The 17,119-nt window shown below is 50.7% G+C and overlaps 1 protein-coding gene across 5 annotated transcripts in view; it reads right to left on the bottom strand.

The window, feature by feature from the left end:
• Positions 1-17,119, bottom strand: part of EML2 (EMAP like 2) — a 47,953-nt gene that overhangs the window by 12,394 nt on the left and 18,440 nt on the right. For all 5 annotated transcript variants that reach the window (XM_083455050.1, XM_083455052.1, XM_083455049.1 and 2 more), the window contains 11 exons: positions 15,275-15,303; positions 14,635-14,764; positions 14,319-14,468; positions 14,020-14,089; positions 13,205-13,315; positions 11,183-11,278; positions 9,987-10,121; positions 6,790-6,889; positions 5,708-5,862; positions 2,642-2,767; positions 261-392 (listed from right to left, as the gene is read on the bottom strand). In XM_083455050.1, coding sequence (XP_083311176.1) covers positions 261-392; positions 2,642-2,767; positions 5,708-5,862; positions 6,790-6,889; positions 9,987-10,121; positions 11,183-11,278; positions 13,205-13,315; positions 14,020-14,089; positions 14,319-14,468; positions 14,635-14,764; positions 15,275-15,303 — 1,234 coding nt within the window. The remainder of the gene's footprint in view (positions 1-260; positions 393-2,641; positions 2,768-5,707; positions 5,863-6,789; positions 6,890-9,986; positions 10,122-11,182; positions 11,279-13,204; positions 13,316-14,019; positions 14,090-14,318; positions 14,469-14,634; positions 14,765-15,274; positions 15,304-17,119) is intronic.

The raw sequence follows: 17,119 nt of genomic DNA on the forward strand, positions 1-17,119 counted from the left end.
CACCAGCTTGGCTGCAGGAGTTGCTGGAAGGAGGCGTACAAGGCGCCATCCAACCGTCTTAGGGATGCCCCTCCAGATTTGCGTAGGGTTTACTTGTGAACTCTTTCTTCCCCTGAAGATATCCCGCAAGGCAGCGGAGGTTTGGGGTCAGAGTTCTCCTAGAAGGGCTCCCCACCTGCCCCTCACATAGAACCCCCCATGGAATGCCCGCCCACGTTCCCCAACCCAGTCCTCCCCTCTGCCCCAGCACAAGAACCCACCTCGATCCCCTTGCTCCACAGGGGCTGGTGGGTGGCCACGCTCCACAGGTGAACCTGCTTGTCTTGCCCGCAGGTCAGGAACTGGTCCAAAGCCGGGTGGGTGGCCAAGCCCCAGAGTTCTTCCGTGTGTCCCTGGGGAAAAGGGAGAGAGAGGAAGATTACGGTCACTCAGGTCTCCCACTGCAAGCAAAACTATCAAGGGTCGTCCTTTGAAGGAAGGCTACAGCATTTGGGACATTTTTCATAGTTTGGAGTAAGAGGCGAGAAGGTGCAAGTTCGTACAATTATTCACGGCATGGCAAAAGTGGATCATCAAAAGTCTCATCACTCTAGAACAGGGATGTCCAACAGGTCGGTTGCGGTCTACTGGTAGATCCCTGCGAGGATTTGGTAGATCGCGATCGATCTCTGGCTCCCTTTCTTTAGCGTCTCTAAAACTGACTCCTGCCCTCCATTGTTGTATGATCTCTGGAAGGGAAGACGGAGATTTCTCTGTGCTGCTGTTTTGACCCATAGCGATCTTTTTATGAGTGACTTTACCCCTTTTTCCCTTGCCTTTAAAGGTAAAGGGACCCCTGACCATTAGGTCCAGTCGTGACCGACTCTGGGGTTGCGGCACTCATCTCGCTTTACTGGCCGAGGGAGCCGGCGTACAGCTTCCGGGTCATGTGGCCAGCAGGACTAAGCCGCTTCTGGCGAACCAGAGCAGCGCACGGAAATGTTGTTCACCTTCCCACCGGAGTGGTACCTATTTATCTACTTGCACTTTGATGTCCTTTCAAACTGCTAGGTTGGCAGGAGCAGGGACTGAGCAACGGGAGCTTACCCCGTCGCGGGGATTCGAACCACCGACCTTCTGATCAGCAAGTCCTAGGCTCTGTGGTTTATACCACAGTGCCACCCATGTCCCTTGCCTTTAACCCCCCCAATGGAAACTCCCCCCACCCAGAAAGCTTATTTTTAAACCCCCCCCAAAATGGGGCTCTTCTCCTCCCTATAAAATCTCAGCAACTTTGAGCTGAACCCCCCAAAAATGGAGGTAGATCACTGCTAGTTTATAATTCTGAAGAAGAAGAAGAAGAGTTTGGATTTGATATCCCACCTTTCACTTCCCTTCAGGAGTCTCAAAGCGGCTAACATTCTCCTTTCCCTTCCTCCCCCACAACAAACACTCTGTGAGGTGAGTGGGGCTGAGAGACTTCAGCGAAGTATAACTAGCCCAAGGTCACCCAACAGCTGCATGTGGAGGAGCGGGGAAGCGAACCCGGTTCCCCAGATTACGAGACTACCGCTCTTAACCACTACACCACACTGGCTCTCTGAGAGTTGGCCACCCCTGCTGTAGAATTAGTTGGTGCTTGATGAAGCTGTCGGAGGATTCAGGGCAGGGAAAAGAAAGCCCTTTTTCACGCAGCGCATGGCTAGCTTATGGTATTAGAGGTTACCGCCCACGCACACTTCGGTTGCGCTTTCTGCTTGCGTGGTGGCACCTCGACAAAACCACTTCTCACTGTTTATAGCGGAGGATTTCCCCGGAGGCAGATGACAAGAACAGGAGTCCTAATCAAATTCCTCAGTCAAGAGCTTCTTTATTGCTTGACTGGTTGCACAACCATTTATTACAAATATATACAAACCATTTACATGCCTTCTATATTTTGGACTCACAGCTGTCCATGGAGGCGCAGGTTAATTCTGTGTCCAGGGCAGCTGTCTACCAGCTCCATCTGGTACGCAGGATGAGACCCTCCCTGCCCGCAGGCTGTCTCGCCAGAGTGGGGCATGCTCTGGTTATCTCCCGCTTGGACTACTGCAATGCGCTCTACGTGGGGCTACCTTTGAAGGTGACCCGGAAACTGCAATTAATCCAGAATGCGGCAGCTAGACTGGGGACTGGGAGTGGCTGCCGAGACCACATAACACCAGTCCTGAGAGATCTGCATTGGCTCCCAGTACGTTTCCGAGCACAATTCAAAGTGTTGGTGCTGACCTTGAAAGCCCTGAACGGCCTCGGTCCTGTATACCTGAAGGAGCGTCTCCACCCCCATCGTTCAGCCCGGACACTGAGATCCAGTGCCGAGGGCCTTCTGGCAGTTCCCTCCCTGTGAGAAGTGAGGTTACAGGGAACCAGGCAGAGGGCCTTCTTGGTAGTGGCACCCGCCCTCCCGTCAGATGTAGTGGCACCCGCCCTCCTGTCAGATGTCAAGGAAATAAGCAGCTATCTTATCTTTAAAAGACACTTGAAGACAGCCTGTTTAGGGAAGTTTTTAATATTTAATGCTGTGTTGTTTTTAACATTTGATTGGGAGCCGCCCAGAGTGGTTGGGGAAACTCAGCCAGATGGGAGGGGTATAAATAATAAATTATTCTTATTATATTACCTGCACTAGGAGGGAGAAGCCAGTCGCCAACGATCCATGGAGCACTGAGTTGCGGGTGGTGCCCACAAAGAGCGAGTCGCCCTTTCCCTCCGCAATGGTGCGCACTGGCCCAAATCCCTCAGGCACCTGCAGGGAGAGGAAAACACAGACCCCCTCAGGGAGAGCAGAAGATGCCCAGACAGGGCTAGCAGAGACGTCCGTCCGAAACAGTCTGCAAGTGGTGATTTGCTTTTTATTATGTGATGTTTTTATTAGCTTCTTAATTTCCTCATGTATCGTATTCCAATATTTCTTAATTTGACCACCACATATGATATAAGTTTCCAATCATTGTATTACACCTCCAACACTTATTATCACCCAATTTTTTTCATTTTTGCCAACCAGTCTGGCGACATAGACCATCTATGATGCATCTTCATGAAATTTTCTTTCAATTGATAAGAAGCTACTAAAATTTATAATTTTTTGTCCAAAATTTCACCCCATCTTCGTATTCAATTTCATAACCTAAATCTTGTCCCCACCTTAACATATTCTTACTTTTGCTTTCTTGATCTATTTGTATATTATTTAATAATTTATACATTTTGTAAGTGTTTTTTGTTTACCCTATAAGACCTCTTTATCTAACTGAGTAAACAATAAATACTTAAATAGATACCCGAAAAATGCAACGCTGCAGTTAAACATGAGCAAATGAGCTTATTGAATGAATGCATTATATATATATTTTTTTAACATTTCACCTGTAGGCAGATCTGACCACTGTAACAGTTCACTGCCAACTAGCAAGTGCTGGGGCACGGGTTTAACAACAGAAGATGCCATCCTGTGCCATTTGTAAACCTCTCAAACCAGGCAGAGGACCTTCTCGGTGGTGGCACCCGCCCTGTGGAACGCCCTCCCACCAGATGTCAAGGAAATAAACAACTATCTGACTTTTAGAAGACACCTGAAGGAAGCCCTGTACAGGGAAGTTTTTAATGTTTGATCTTTTATTGTGTTTCTAATATCCTCTCCTGGATCACTGCCTTGTCACGGCGAAGGGGCTTGAATAACTCAGAGAAGCGATGAGCTATGCCCTGCAGGGCCACCCAAGACGGACAAGTCATAGCCGAGAGTTTAGACTAAATGTGATCCACCTGGAGAAGGAACTGGCAAACCAAGAAAACTCCATGGACATAAAAAAGGAGAAGCTTTGAGAAGAAAGTGAGAGTTTCCAAGGCATGCTCTGGTTTATGGGGTCACGGAGAGTCGAAGACAACTAAGACGACTAAACAACAAAATATCCTGTTGGGAGCCACGCAGAGTGGCTGGGGAGATGGGTGGGGTATAAGTAATAGATTTGCAGCTGGCTGTTAGCTGCCAGAAGGTCAAGTGCTGAACTAGAGGACCTCTGTAACATAAACCAGCAAGGAAGTAAGTTCTTGTGCCTCTGTTCCCCCTGATGGAGTTGTGCCAAGAAGCTAGAAGTCCCGCCTCGCAGGCCTGGCGTGTGGTTTCTGCATCAGCAATGTCTAGGCAACACGATGACCATGTACATACGCAATAGACAATCTTTATATTGTATTATATTTATATTGTATTATATTATACAGTATTGCTGTATTTTAATATTTGGTTGGAAGCCGCCCAGAGTGGCTGGGGAAGCCCAGCCAGATGGGCAGGGTATAAATAATAAATAAATTTATTACTGTTGTTGTTGTTGTTGTTGTTGTTGTTGTTGTTGAATTCCTTCAAACCATAACAAGTACAAAATGAAATCTTCAGTCTCAAAGTCTCTGAAAATCTTTAAATGAAGCAAGGACTTTGTATGATGAAAGACAAGCTGTGAAGCTTTGTCTACTGTTTCGTAGAATTCTTCGTCAAATATCGAATGCTGTGACTACATTACAGGAGCACTGTTCCACAGCATTTGGTATTTTCATTTACATACATTCATTCAAAATAAGATGGGTTTATGAAGCAATTCTATATCCTCCCACCACGCTGACAAAGAATTCTACGAAACGGTAGTCAATATCCAGAATCACTGTTCAGTGTTGGACGTCATATTTGCTGAATACACAAAGCTTCACAGCTTGTCTTTCATTGTACAAAGTCTGGTAGCTCGCTTCATTTAAAGATTTTCAGAGACTTTGAGACTGAAGATTTCATTTTGTACTTGTTATGGTTTGAAGGAATATTATGGTGCTGGAGGAGACTCTTGAGAGTCCCATGGACTGCAAGAAGATCAAACCTCTCCATTCTGACGGAAATCAGCCCTGAGTGCTCACTGGAAGGACAGATCCTGAAGCTGAGGTTCCAAGACTTTGGCCACCTCATGAGAAGAAAAGACTCATGAGAAAAGACTCATGAGAAGAAAAGACTACAACTCCCAGCAGTCCCCAGGCAGCTCAGCCATTTATAGGAGTTGTGGTCCAAAACATTGGCAGGGCACTTTGTTGGCAAAGGATGAGACCCCTCTTTCCTTCGCCTCCCTCACCCCACCTCCAGTCCCCAGTTGTCTTCAGCCACAACGGAAATCAGCCCTGAGCGCTCACTGGAAGGACAGATCCTGAGGCTGAGGCTCCAGTACTTTGGCCACCTCATGAGAAGAGAAGACTCCCTGGGAAAAAAACCCTGATGTTGGGATAGATGGAGGGCCCAAGGAGAAGGGGACGACAGAGGACGAGATGGTGGGACAGTGTTCTCGAAGAGACCAGCATGAGTTTGACCAAACTGGGGGAGGCAGTGGAAGGCAGGAGGGCCTGGCGTGCTCTGGTCCAGGGGGTCACGAAGAGTCGGACACGACTAAACAACAACATTGCGTATGTACATGGTCATCGTGTTGTCTAGACATTGCTGACGTTCTCTTTGCAACACAGGGGATTGTTTGGTTACGTGTTGTTCCTGCATGGCAGGGGGTTGGACCAGATGACCCCCGGAGCCCCCTCCAACTCTACAGTTCTGTGATTCTATGATCCCTCGTTCCACAGCACCTTCGGTCATGTCTGGGTCCAAGCAAGACATGAACTGCTGCTACCCTAAGGAGGCAGGACTCCACCCGGCCGGCCGCAATACCTCGTTCTCCTGCAGCTTCTGGTAATCCCGCCCCCAGAGCACGACTCTGCGGTCCCGGCCGCCTCCCGTGACGATGGTCCCGTTCCGCAGCACGCACAAGCCGAAGATGCCCCCTTCGTGGGCTCCTGGCACCGCATGGCAAATCCTGTTGCCCCCTGCCAGGCGAAGGACAACGCTGTTAGATGGGACAACCTTCCCCCCTGGCCAGGACACAGCCAGGAAAGGATTCCTCTTCTGCAATAGAAACCAGCTTTGCTAACAGGGCTGCAGCATGACCCGGAAGCTGTACGCCGACTCTGTGGTTGCGGCGCTCATCTCGCTTTACTGGCCGAGGGAGCCGGCGTACAGCTTCTGGGTCATGTGGCCAGCATGACTAAGCCGCTTCTGGCGAACCAGAGCAGCGCACAGAAACGCCTTTTACCTTCCCGCTGGAGTGGTGCCTATTTATCTACTTGCACTTTGCCGTGCTTTTGAACTGCTAGGTTGGCAGGAGCAGGGACCGAGCAACGGGAGCTCACCCCATCGCGGGGATTCGAACCGCCGACCTTCTGATCGGCAAGTCCTAGACTCTGTGGTTTAACCCACAGCGCCACCCGCGTCCTACCAGCAGAATATTACAGGTGCTTAATAAAATGCTAACACGGTTATGTGACTGGTCGGTACGAGATAGGGAACGAACCGCACGTGAGAAAAGGCGACTGAGGGATTTAGCAAGGGTAAAATAATTATTTGTCTCTGCAGCAGCTCACAAATTCAGCTGTGTAGAAACACTCAGAGCACCCAGCTAGACCAGGCCTTTGGTCAGGGTGCAGCCTGACTCCCTCCTTTGGCAATCTTTACAAAACTTTAGTTTATGGTTGCCATCAATTTTGAATTTGATTTTAATTAATTTTTATAATGTTTTATAATGTTGCACTATTTTAGTGTTGTTAGCCGCCCTGAGCCCGGCTTCGGCTGGGGAGGGCGGGATATAAATAAAATTTATTATTATTATTATTATTATTCAGCCCAACCAGGCAGAGCTGCTATTTAGGAGCACCTCAACGCAATCCCATCTCTCTTCGCCCCATTCCCAAACTGACCTTTCCCCCAGATGTAGAGGTTCCCCCCGGAATCCCCGGTCACAGTGTCCCCGTTCTCTGTGAAAGCCACACACAGGACATATTTGGGCTTCTCGTGTTTCTGCGGAAGAAAAACAGGTGAGCCTCAAAAACAGAGAGGAGAGGGGGCACGAAACCCACCCCAAATCCATCCTGAATCTCCCATTTCACCCCACTTCTAAGGAGAGCTGGCCAGCAGGACAACAGCACCTTTCCCGCCCCGCCCTGGCCACAGTGATCCAAGCGACAGTCACCTCCGGGCTTGACTACTATAATTCGCTCTTTGCGGGGCTGCCCTTGAAGCTGTCCCAGAAACTCCAGCGGGTGAAGAATGCCGTGGCAAGGCTCCTTACAGGGTCCTCGCTGTGGGATCACATTCATCCAGTGCTTTACCAACTGCACTGGCTCCCGGTGGAGTACAGGGTCAGGTTCAAGGTGCTGGTCTTGACCTTTAAAGCCCTTCATGGCCTAGGACCCTCATAGCTATGGGACCGCCTCTCCTGGTATGTCCCGCAGAGGACCTTAACATCCATAAATAGCAATACCCTAGAGGTCCCAGGCCCTAAAGAAGTCAGATTAGCCTCAACCAGAGCCAGGGCCTTCTCAGTGATGGCCCCAGCCTGAAGGAACGCTCTGTCTCATGAGACCAGAGCCCTGCAGGATCTGATTTCTTTCCGCAGGGCCTGTAAGACAGAGTTGTTCTGCCTGGCCTTTGGCTTGGAATCCACTTGATCCCCTCCCCCTCTTCCCTTTTTCCTTTCTCCTCCTGTGATGGAATTCCCATTTGGGGACTTCCCTGGCTTTTTTTCCGGCCCACGTAGGACCAGTCTGGAAAGTTAGCCTTGGTGAAGACTTGATGCTTTCATCCCCAAAAAAGTTTTTGATTTGCGTTTCCATTGAAACGAGGCTGTATTTTAATGCTTTAATGTATTTTAATCTTGTTTTTAAGTTGCATTTCAATCAATTTGTTTTTATACCTGGTGTTAGCCGCCCTGAGCCCGGTCTTGGCTGGGGAGGGCGGGGTATAAATAATTTTTTATTATTATTATTGAAACCTGGGCATGAAGGCTCACTGCACAAGAAAGTGTTGAGAGTCAACCCCTTTAGCAAACAGATCCGAACTGGTTCTCCAGGACCGTGTGCACACACACAGCAGTTGGTTCAACTGGTTTGGCTGGGTGGGGTTGGGAAACTGCCCTCTCCCCCAGTCCCAAAGAGCAAATGAAGCAGAAATCCCCATCTTGTCTGCAATTTGAGAGCTAGTGACTTGCTATGGACTGGGACCTGGGAGGTAAGAGGATTCAAATCCTTGCTTGGCCCTGAAGCTCACTGGGTGATTTTGGGGGCCGGCCACTCCCTCTCAGCCTAACCTGCATTGCAGGGTTCTTGTGGGGATTAAATGAGGAGGAATGGAGCCATGGAGGTCACCGCTCCTTGGGAGGAAAAGGCAGGGTAGACATGCAATAAAGAGGACAAGCAGATCAGCAATGGCGGCTGGGTCCAATTGGGTCATATGTTGGTTGGTTGGCATACGTTTGTCTCCAGAGGCAATGGAGTGCGCTTCCAGGGGTGAAGCCAAACCGCAGCGTTAGCAGCGCCCAAATTACCTTAGGGGGCGCAAGCCTGGGCAGCGCATATGGAGGTCCTGGGCTGCCCAGACAACGACCCCCTCTTGGCCTCGCAGTTAGTTATCACTGAAGCATTACAGTGGTACCTTGGTTCTCAAACACCGAAAACCTGGAAGTAAGTGTTCCGGTTTTTGAACGCTTTTCAGAAACCGAACACCCGATGCGGCTGTTGGATATTGTTTCCGGGGCGCCTGCATCGATCAGAAACTGTGCCTTGGTTTTCGAATGTTTCAGAAGTCAAACGGACTTCCGGAATGGATTAAGTTTGGCGCTTTTGTTTTTGCTATTTATTTTGCATTTTTGTTTTTGAGGCTTTTTTGGTTAATTTGTTTTTCTAACTGTGTGGAACTCAGTTCAGCTTGATTGATTGTGTAACTGTAGAAATGGATAAAAGCCTCCCATCCAAATAATTAAAATTTTAATTTTTATCATCTACAATACTGTCTTATTTATTTTATAGTACAGTACAAGTACATTGATTATTGCTTTCATTTTGTGGATCAATGGTCTTGTTAGATAGTAAAATTCATGTTAAACTGCTGTTTTGGGGGTTGTTTTTAAAAGTCCAGAACAGATTAGTCTGTTTTGCATTACTTTCTATGGGGAAGCGCGCCTTGGTTTTGGAACGCTTTGGTTTTGGAATGGACTTCCGGAACGGATTAAGTTTGAGAACCAAGGTACCACTGTATTACTGAAGCAATACGTGTGTCGTGCATTTTTCAAATCTTTAGAATGCTCTGTAAAAGCTGTATTTTAACAGGTGTCGTTTCGCGGAGTCGCACAAGGCTTCTCCCTGGTTTTACCCCGTCTGGAAAAAGGAGGCTGAGCAAGAAAACAAGGGGAACAGCCCCCTTGCCCCCACATGGCCAGGCAAAGTGCTTTGTGGAAGAGAGGGGAACCGGTCCCTGTACTTCTCAGGATAGTTAGTAACCCACTGAACTGAAAAGGGGTCCGGGCAAGATTTCTGTGAAGAATCCGCCAGGAAGCCCTTGTGTGGAAGCCTGTTGTAATGGTTCTAGGGGTTGCTCGTGCGTAAGTTGCCTTTACTCCTGGCTAGGTTGCATGGTTGAACCCTTTCTGTCTGGACAGCCTCAAGTTCCGTGGCTGCCTCAGTCGCTGGCAGAATCCGTCAGTGGGCGTTTCTTAAACCTCCTCCAGCATAGAAGCTGTTTGACGCCCAGTCTCCTCCCCCTTTGCCTGCGCGGAAGTTTCCTGCGCAAGGTGGGTGTGGGCAATGGAGCACTCGTGCCCTCTCTGCTGGTCTCCTGCGAAGAGTCCTGGAGCCACCTCTCCGATTCCTCCATCTCCTCCCCTTTCCCACTGGTGTTACGCTGATTCCCTTCCCCAGCGGATGGGCTATCCCTCCTTCTACTGGGACCCTCTCCACCATCATCCGGGAGCCTCCTCTCCGCTCCGATGGCAGTTCCCTGACACCTGTTGATGTGACCAGGAGCTGGACTGGGGGGGGGGAGAAGCCCGCCAACCACCCCAATCCTGGCCTACCCACAATCCTCTGCAGCTTCTCCCTCTCCCTTCCGATCCTGCTCTCACCTCGAAAATGCCCTGCCTCTTGCTGAGGCTGCCTGCCTCCAGCGTCCAGAAGTGGATGTGAGATTTCCCGCAGGTAATGAGAAGTGTCGGCTCCGTAGGGTGGAAGGTTGCGGCCAGCACAGACTCGTTGGAGCACTGCGGAGCAGGAAGGAGGAGAGAGGGGTCAATAGAGTGATGCAACGGGATGCAGGAGCCAGAGTAAGACCCTGAGAGACTGTGGCAGCCTGGGCGCAACCTAGTGTCCATCACGATTCCAGTCCAGAATGTATAAACACCATTTCCAACTCCTCGAAAGACTCCATCAACAGAATCTCTGAAATTTTTTACACATCACTTGGGAAGACAGGCGAACTAATGCCAGTGTACTGGAAGAAGCAAAGGTCACCAGTGTTGAAGCAATGATTCTTCAGCATCAACTTCGTTGGACTGGCCATGTTGTGCGGATGCCCGCTTATCGTCTTCCAAAGCAACTACTCTGCAGTGGTACCTCGGGTTACATACACTTCAGGTTACATACGCTTCAGGTTACACACTCGGCTAACCTAGAAATAGTGCTTTAGGTTAAGAACTTTGCTTCAGGATAAGAACAGAAATCATGCTCCGGCGGTGTGGCAGCAGCAGAAGGCCCCAATAGCTAAAGTGGTGCTTCAGGTCAAGAACAGTTTCAGGTTAAGAACGGACCTCTGGAACGAATTTAGTACTTAACCCGAGGTACCACTGTATTCTGAACTTAAACCCAGGAGGCGTAATGCTGGTGGTCAGCAAAAGAGGTTTAAAGACTCTCTTCAAGGCAAATCTAAAAAAAATGTAGTATAAACACTGACAACTGGGAAACACTGGCCTGTGAACGCTCCTGTTGAAGAACAGCCTTTACCAAAGGCGTCCTGGGCTTTGAAGACACTCGAACTCAGGACGCAAGGGAGTAAGGTGCTAAGAGGAAGGCACGCTTGGCAAATCCACACCGTGATCAACTCCCGCCCGGAAACCAATGTCCCCCCTGTGGAAGGACGTGTGGATCCAGAATTGGCCTCCACTGTCACTTACGGACTCACTGTTCAAATCGTGTTTAGGGAAGACAATCTTATTCGGCTACGAGGGATCACCAAAGAAGAAGAGTCCAGAATGTCTGGAGCGCCAACCGCAGGTTAGGAAAGGCTAGATTTTGGCCAAAGGAACAGGGCAGAACACAAAGTTACCTTCACGTCTGCCAACTTCTGCTCCTTTTGCCAGTCCCACACGGAGAGTACATGGTCATTGGAGTCATCGACAGCACATAAGAGGCCTCCACCGTTCTGGTGAGGGAAAAAGAGACATGGATAATAGTAATAATTTATTATTTATACCCCGCCCATCTGGCTGGGTCCCCCAGCCACTCTGGGCAGCTTCCAACAAACACTAAAATACAATAAACTATTAAACATTAAAAGCTTCCCTAAACAGGGCTGCCTTCAGATGTCTTCCAAAAGTTTGGTAGTTATTTTTCTCTTTGACATCTGCTGGGAGGGTGTTCCACAGGGCGGGCGCCACCACTGAGAAGGCCCTCTGCCTGGTTCCCTGTAACTTGGCTTCTCGCAGGGAGGGAACCGCCAGAAGGCCCTCGGAGCTGGACCTCAGTGTCCGGGCAGAACGATGGGGGTGGAGACGCTCCTTCAGGTATACTGGGCCAAGGCCGTTTAGGGCTTTAAAGGTCAGCACCAATACTTTGAATTGTGCTCGGAAACATCCTGGGAGCCAGTGTACTGGGATAGAGGCAGTGCCCCTCACAACTGCCGTCCAATGCCTTGGATTCACCATGGCAAGCCATTTCTAGAAGCGAAACCTAATTAGAAATCTTATGACAGCTCCCTCTTCAAAAAACAGACCAGCCAGTGCTCTGTGAAGAAGCATGAACAAGCTCTGTAAAACTAAGGTTTAAGCGGTCTTGACAGCAGAACTGGCATCCCCCTGGCTACAGAATTAGGGCAAGGGGAGGGTGTGCCTTGGCAGAATAGGAAGGCAGGTGGGTGGAGACTGGGGCTCCTTGAACTTGCAAACTCCTTCCACACACACAGACCCCCCCCAAAAAACACAACCTTACTAGCGGTCAATGGACCAGGCCGCAGCTCAGGGCTAGAGAATCTGCCTTGCAAACAGATTCAATCCTAGTTGGAAGAAGTTCCTGCCTGGAATCCTGGATATCTGCTGCCAGTCAGTGCAGGTAATTCTGAGCCTGATGCACCAATGGTCTGAGTAGGTTCCAATTGCTTTCTGTGGGGTCAGACAACATCAGGGGCCTTTTCTGCTGTGGCTCCCCATTTGTGGAACTGCTCTCCCCAGGGAAGCCTCTGTTACATATCTTTAAAGGTAAAGGGACCCCTGACCATTAGGTCCAGTCGTGGCCGACTCTGGGGTTGTGGCGCTCATCTAGCTTTATTGGCCGAGGGAGCTGGCATACAGCTTCCGGGTCATGTGGCCAGCAGGACGAAGCCGCTTCTGGCGAACCAGAGCAGCGCACGGAAACGCCGTTTACCTTCCCGCCGGAGTGGTACCTATTTATCTACTTGCACTTGGCGTGCTTTCGAACTGCTAGGTTGCAGGAGCAGGGACCGAGCAACGGGAGCTCACTCTGTCGCGGGGATTCGAACCGCCGACCTTTTGATCGGCAAGCCCTAGGCTCTGTGGTTTAACCCACAACGCCACCTATGTCCCTTTACATATCTTTAGGCGCCAGGCAAAACTGTTCCTCTTCTCTCAGGCCTGTGGCTGATTAATCTACAGCCTTTTAAATGTGTCAGTGGGAGGCAGGGTTATTGGTTTGTTTTAGTTTTTCCTATGTGTTTTGTGTTCTTGTTTTGTATTTTTATGTTGTGAACTGCCCTGTGATCTTCGGAGGAATGGCAGAATACAAATTTAATACATTGTCAGCCTCTGTCTGTCTCAGGAGACAATAGAGGATTGCGGTTTCAGGGATGAAGTCAAACCACTGGAGGGTTTCAGCGCCTGCTGTGGCTGTAGAGACCGATACAGGAGAGACATGTTTTGTTGCAGCGGGGCAGAGGAAGGTGTCCTGTTGTGCTACTGCAGATGCACTGTGGCGTTTTTCTTTCTAAACTCATCCCCTTATCATTATCATTACCATCATCATCATTATCTACCTATCCCAAGCTTGTGGGGTGAACCGTGGGCTCTGGGTACCCCCTTTTTGGCGAAAGGAAGAAAGGAAGGGGAGCATCACTCACAGACTTTGAGAATCCCACGCAGCTCACAGCTCGGTCGAAGGGCCCAGGGCCCAGGACGTGGAGCGTGTTCAGACTCACAGAGTCCCAGACCCGAACGTGGGGAGGCAGAGGCTGCCGGAAGGAAGAATACCGGTTCAGGATACCCAAAAGGAAGCAACTCTTCACACAACACAGAAACAACTTGTGGAACTTGGGGGTTCTGGAAAAGGCACTGGCCACAAGGTTTGTTTTAAAAGCAGAACAGAGGAAGGCAGGGCTTCAGTCAGCTATTAGCTGCGACAGAACATTGGTGCAACCACATTCAGACGTGGCAGGCACTTCTGGCTACAAGATACTGGGGAGAAACAGCAGTAGCAGCAGCAGCAGACCGGGATCTCCATGCCTTGGCTGGGACGGGGAAGGGATGCTAAAGTAAAGAGACATAAAGGGCAGCTCCTAAGTACAGTGGTACCTCGGGTTACATACACTTCAGGTTACAGACTCTGCTGACCCAGAAATATTACCTCGGGTTAAGAACTTTGCTTCAGGATGAGAACAGAAATCGTTCTCCAGTGGTGCGGCGGCAGCAGGAGGCCCCATTAGCTAAAGAGGTGCCTCAGGTTGAGAACAGTTTCAGGTTAAGTACGGACCTCCAGAACAAATTAAGTACTTAACCTGAGGTACCACTGTACACAAATGTTCAGCTGCCCCGTTATTTTGAAAGGGGAGGATGGTTTAAATGTATGCAATCTGTTCCCGTTTCTCCTTTCCTCCTCTCTCTTCCCGCCACCTCCCAATCTCTGGCGCCTCCGCCTCTATAGCCAGCTGCCCCTCACCTTGCCATCTTTCGAAGTCCCGGCCACCTGCCCAGTTGCTATGGTGACCATGTCAGGATGCACAGCCAGGCTGAGTGAGACAGGAAAGGATAAAAGTTATACACTCATACCCAGATAGAGCACTGGGTGCTCCGAAAGACCAGCCACCCACCCACTCCTTGCAATGACTCCTCCTACAAGTGGCACCACCTGCAAACTGGCAATGCATCTTGCCACCCCCACCCTCGCCGCTCCTCTGCCGTTCCGGCTGGAGAGCAAAGAAACAGCGCAGGAACCGCCTCACACCCCGCCCCGCTCACCACTTGATGTCATCATTGTGGCCCAGGTAGTGGCGTTGGCGCTGTTCTTCCACGTTGTAGAGGACAGCCACGGCAGCCACGAAATACACAATCTCCCCCGTGGGCAGCAGGAAAAGGTTGGCGCGGCAGTCGCGGCCCCGATATCCATAGCTGGAGCCGATGCCGGCGGGTCAAGGTCAAGAATAGAGAATGGGCTTTGCGGTCCTGGCCACCAGCTCTGGGAGCCAAGGAAGGGAAGATCCAGAAATCGCTTCAAGCACGCCCACTCCTTTTCCTCCTCTCCCGCCCCCCAGGGAGACTGCTTTGAGTAGGATACACCCAGTCCAGCTTCAGCTTCTTATGGGGAAGGTCCAGCTTGGCATCGAGGCTGTAGGTGGCGACAACGGCATCGGGGACAAACATGGGGATGGGCCGCCCCCGCAGGAACATCTTCACGTAACCATCCTCTGCGTATGGATCGCCGGGAGAGAGAAAGCGTCACAATCACCCAGCACCTGTAACCGCGCTTGCAAGACCTCCAGCTGCCCAGAGGGATCGGGGCTGCCTCTACACAAGAGAGCGCCTTGATTTCCCCTAAAACCAGACACTCTCCTCCGTCTCTCACCTCACCCGCCCGGAAGCAAAACTTGTAGAGAGCTAATCACTTGGGGCGAGCAAGGCCCTCCCTCCTGGCGACCACGAAGGGACAATTTGCAGAAGGCAAGCTTATCAGACAAGTTTCCCTCTTTGGCCGGTCTACTCCCCCTGCTATTCTAAGAACACTTGGGCTGTGCTAAAAGGGACACACACCCCGTCTCTCAAGACTTTTGTACAACCTGGAGCATGCAGGCGCACGCCATTCAGATGCTCCGCGTGAACTCCAGGCCCCTAAGGCCATGCCCAGCTCCCAGCCTCGGACTGGATTCCTGGGTGTTTCCCCCCACCACAAACTGCAGAGTGTGGCAGCATCTACTCACCGGCGCTGAAGGTGGATTCTTTAGGTTTGCTGCGAGGGAAAGAGAGAAGACAGTTAGGATGAAAGGGGAAGACTGTGGTGGGGGAGGAAAGGAAGGTGAATCTCTGCTGCAACAATCCGACTACAGAGTTATTCTCCCTCTCTCATCTCAGCCTCCAGTCGGCAGCAAACAGCTTTCAGCTGACCCTCGCATCTCTTCCCGCCTTTCTGCCAAAATACACCCGCTGCTATCCTTGGATTCTGCGTGTGGTTGGCTCTTCCACCTCCCCTCTGCCGGGCTTGTACTCCCCTCGCGGCGGCTGCACCCACGTCAAACAAATCCTCGCACCCCGGCAGGCAGAATGTTGCTGCTCATTCCGTGACGTCAAAGCAGATCAGTCTATAGCAGGAGAGGCACCACCGGAGGGGAAGCCAGTTTGCAGCCCATTAGAGACGTTTGCTTCAGCAGGACAAGCCATGCCAAGCATTGCCAGTGCATCAGAGAAGAAGAAAAGGCCTCTGTAGTCATGCTGCAAGTCGGGCTTGTGAATGCATAGGGAGCGGGGGAGTTTGAAAAGCGAGTTACCCGCCAAGCAAGCGCCCAGACTCCAAAACTGCAGGTGGCAAAGTTTTATAGGCCGAACCGAATTCTCTGAAGACTCTTAATAGCTCTGGACATTTAAAAAGGTAAAGGGAGCCCTGACCATTAGGTCCAGTCATGGCCGACTCTGGGGTTGCGGCGCTCATCTCACTTTACTGGCCGAGGGAGCTGGCATACAGCTTCTGGGTCATGTGGCCAGCATGACTAAGCCGCTTCTGGCGAACCAGAGCAGCACACGGAAACGCCATTTACCTTCCTGCCAAAGCGGTACCTATTTATCTACTTGCACCTTGATGTGCTTTCTAACTGCTAGGTTTGCAGGAGCAGGGACCAAGCAACGGGAACTCACCCCATGGCGGGGATTCGAACCGCTGACCTTTTGATCGGCAAGCCCTAGGCTCTGTGGTTTAACCCACAGCGCCACCCGTGTCCATTTAGTCCAGTACAATTCTTAAAGATGTTCCGCTGCCAGCTATCGGGATGCTCTCAGCCTTCAGGGTAAGGTAGAATGCAAGAAGCCAGATTGGGAACGGAGAAGAACGGAAGAAATTCCCGGCTGGATCAGGCCAAAGGGGGCCCATCCAGTCCAGCAGTGTGATCTCACAGGGGCCAACTAGATGCCTGTGGGAAACCCGCAAGCAAGACCTGAGCGCAAGAGCCCTCTCCCCTCTTGTGGTTTCCAGTATCTGGGATTCAGAAGTGTTTGATGCTTCCAATGTAAGAAATGCGAGTAAGAACGCAGAGCACAGAACTGTCTTGCTAAATCAGTCCTAAAGGTCAGACTGCCCACCTCCAGCAAAGGGGCAGATGGATGTCTCCGGTGCAGAGCGCAATGTGGAGACCAGTGGAGTCACCTCAAGATATCTGGGTCTGGGGTAGCTCAGTTGGTTAGAGTGTGGTGCTGATAACGCCAAGGTTGCAGGTTCGATTCCCAGATGGGGCAGCTGCATATTCCTGCATTGCAGGGGGTTGGACTGGACCTTTAAAGCCCTAATGGCCTCAAAGGCCCAGTTTACCCGAAGGAGCGTCTCCACCCCCATTGTTCAGCCCGGACGCTGAGGTCCAGTGCCGAGGGTCTTCTGGCGGTTCCCTCATTGTGAGAAGCAAAGCTACAGGGAACCAGGCAGAGGGCCTTCTCGGTAGTGGCACCCGCCCTGTGGAACGCCTTCCCACCAGATGTCAAAGAGATAAACAACTACCTGACATTCTGAAGGCATCTGACATTCAGAAGACATCTGAAGGCAGCCCTGTTTAGGGAAGCTTTTA

This window comes from Podarcis tiliguerta, assembly GCF_965153285.1.
Source record: "Podarcis tiliguerta genome assembly, chromosome: 8".
NCBI lineage: Eukaryota > Metazoa > Chordata > Lepidosauria > Squamata > Lacertidae > Podarcis > Podarcis tiliguerta.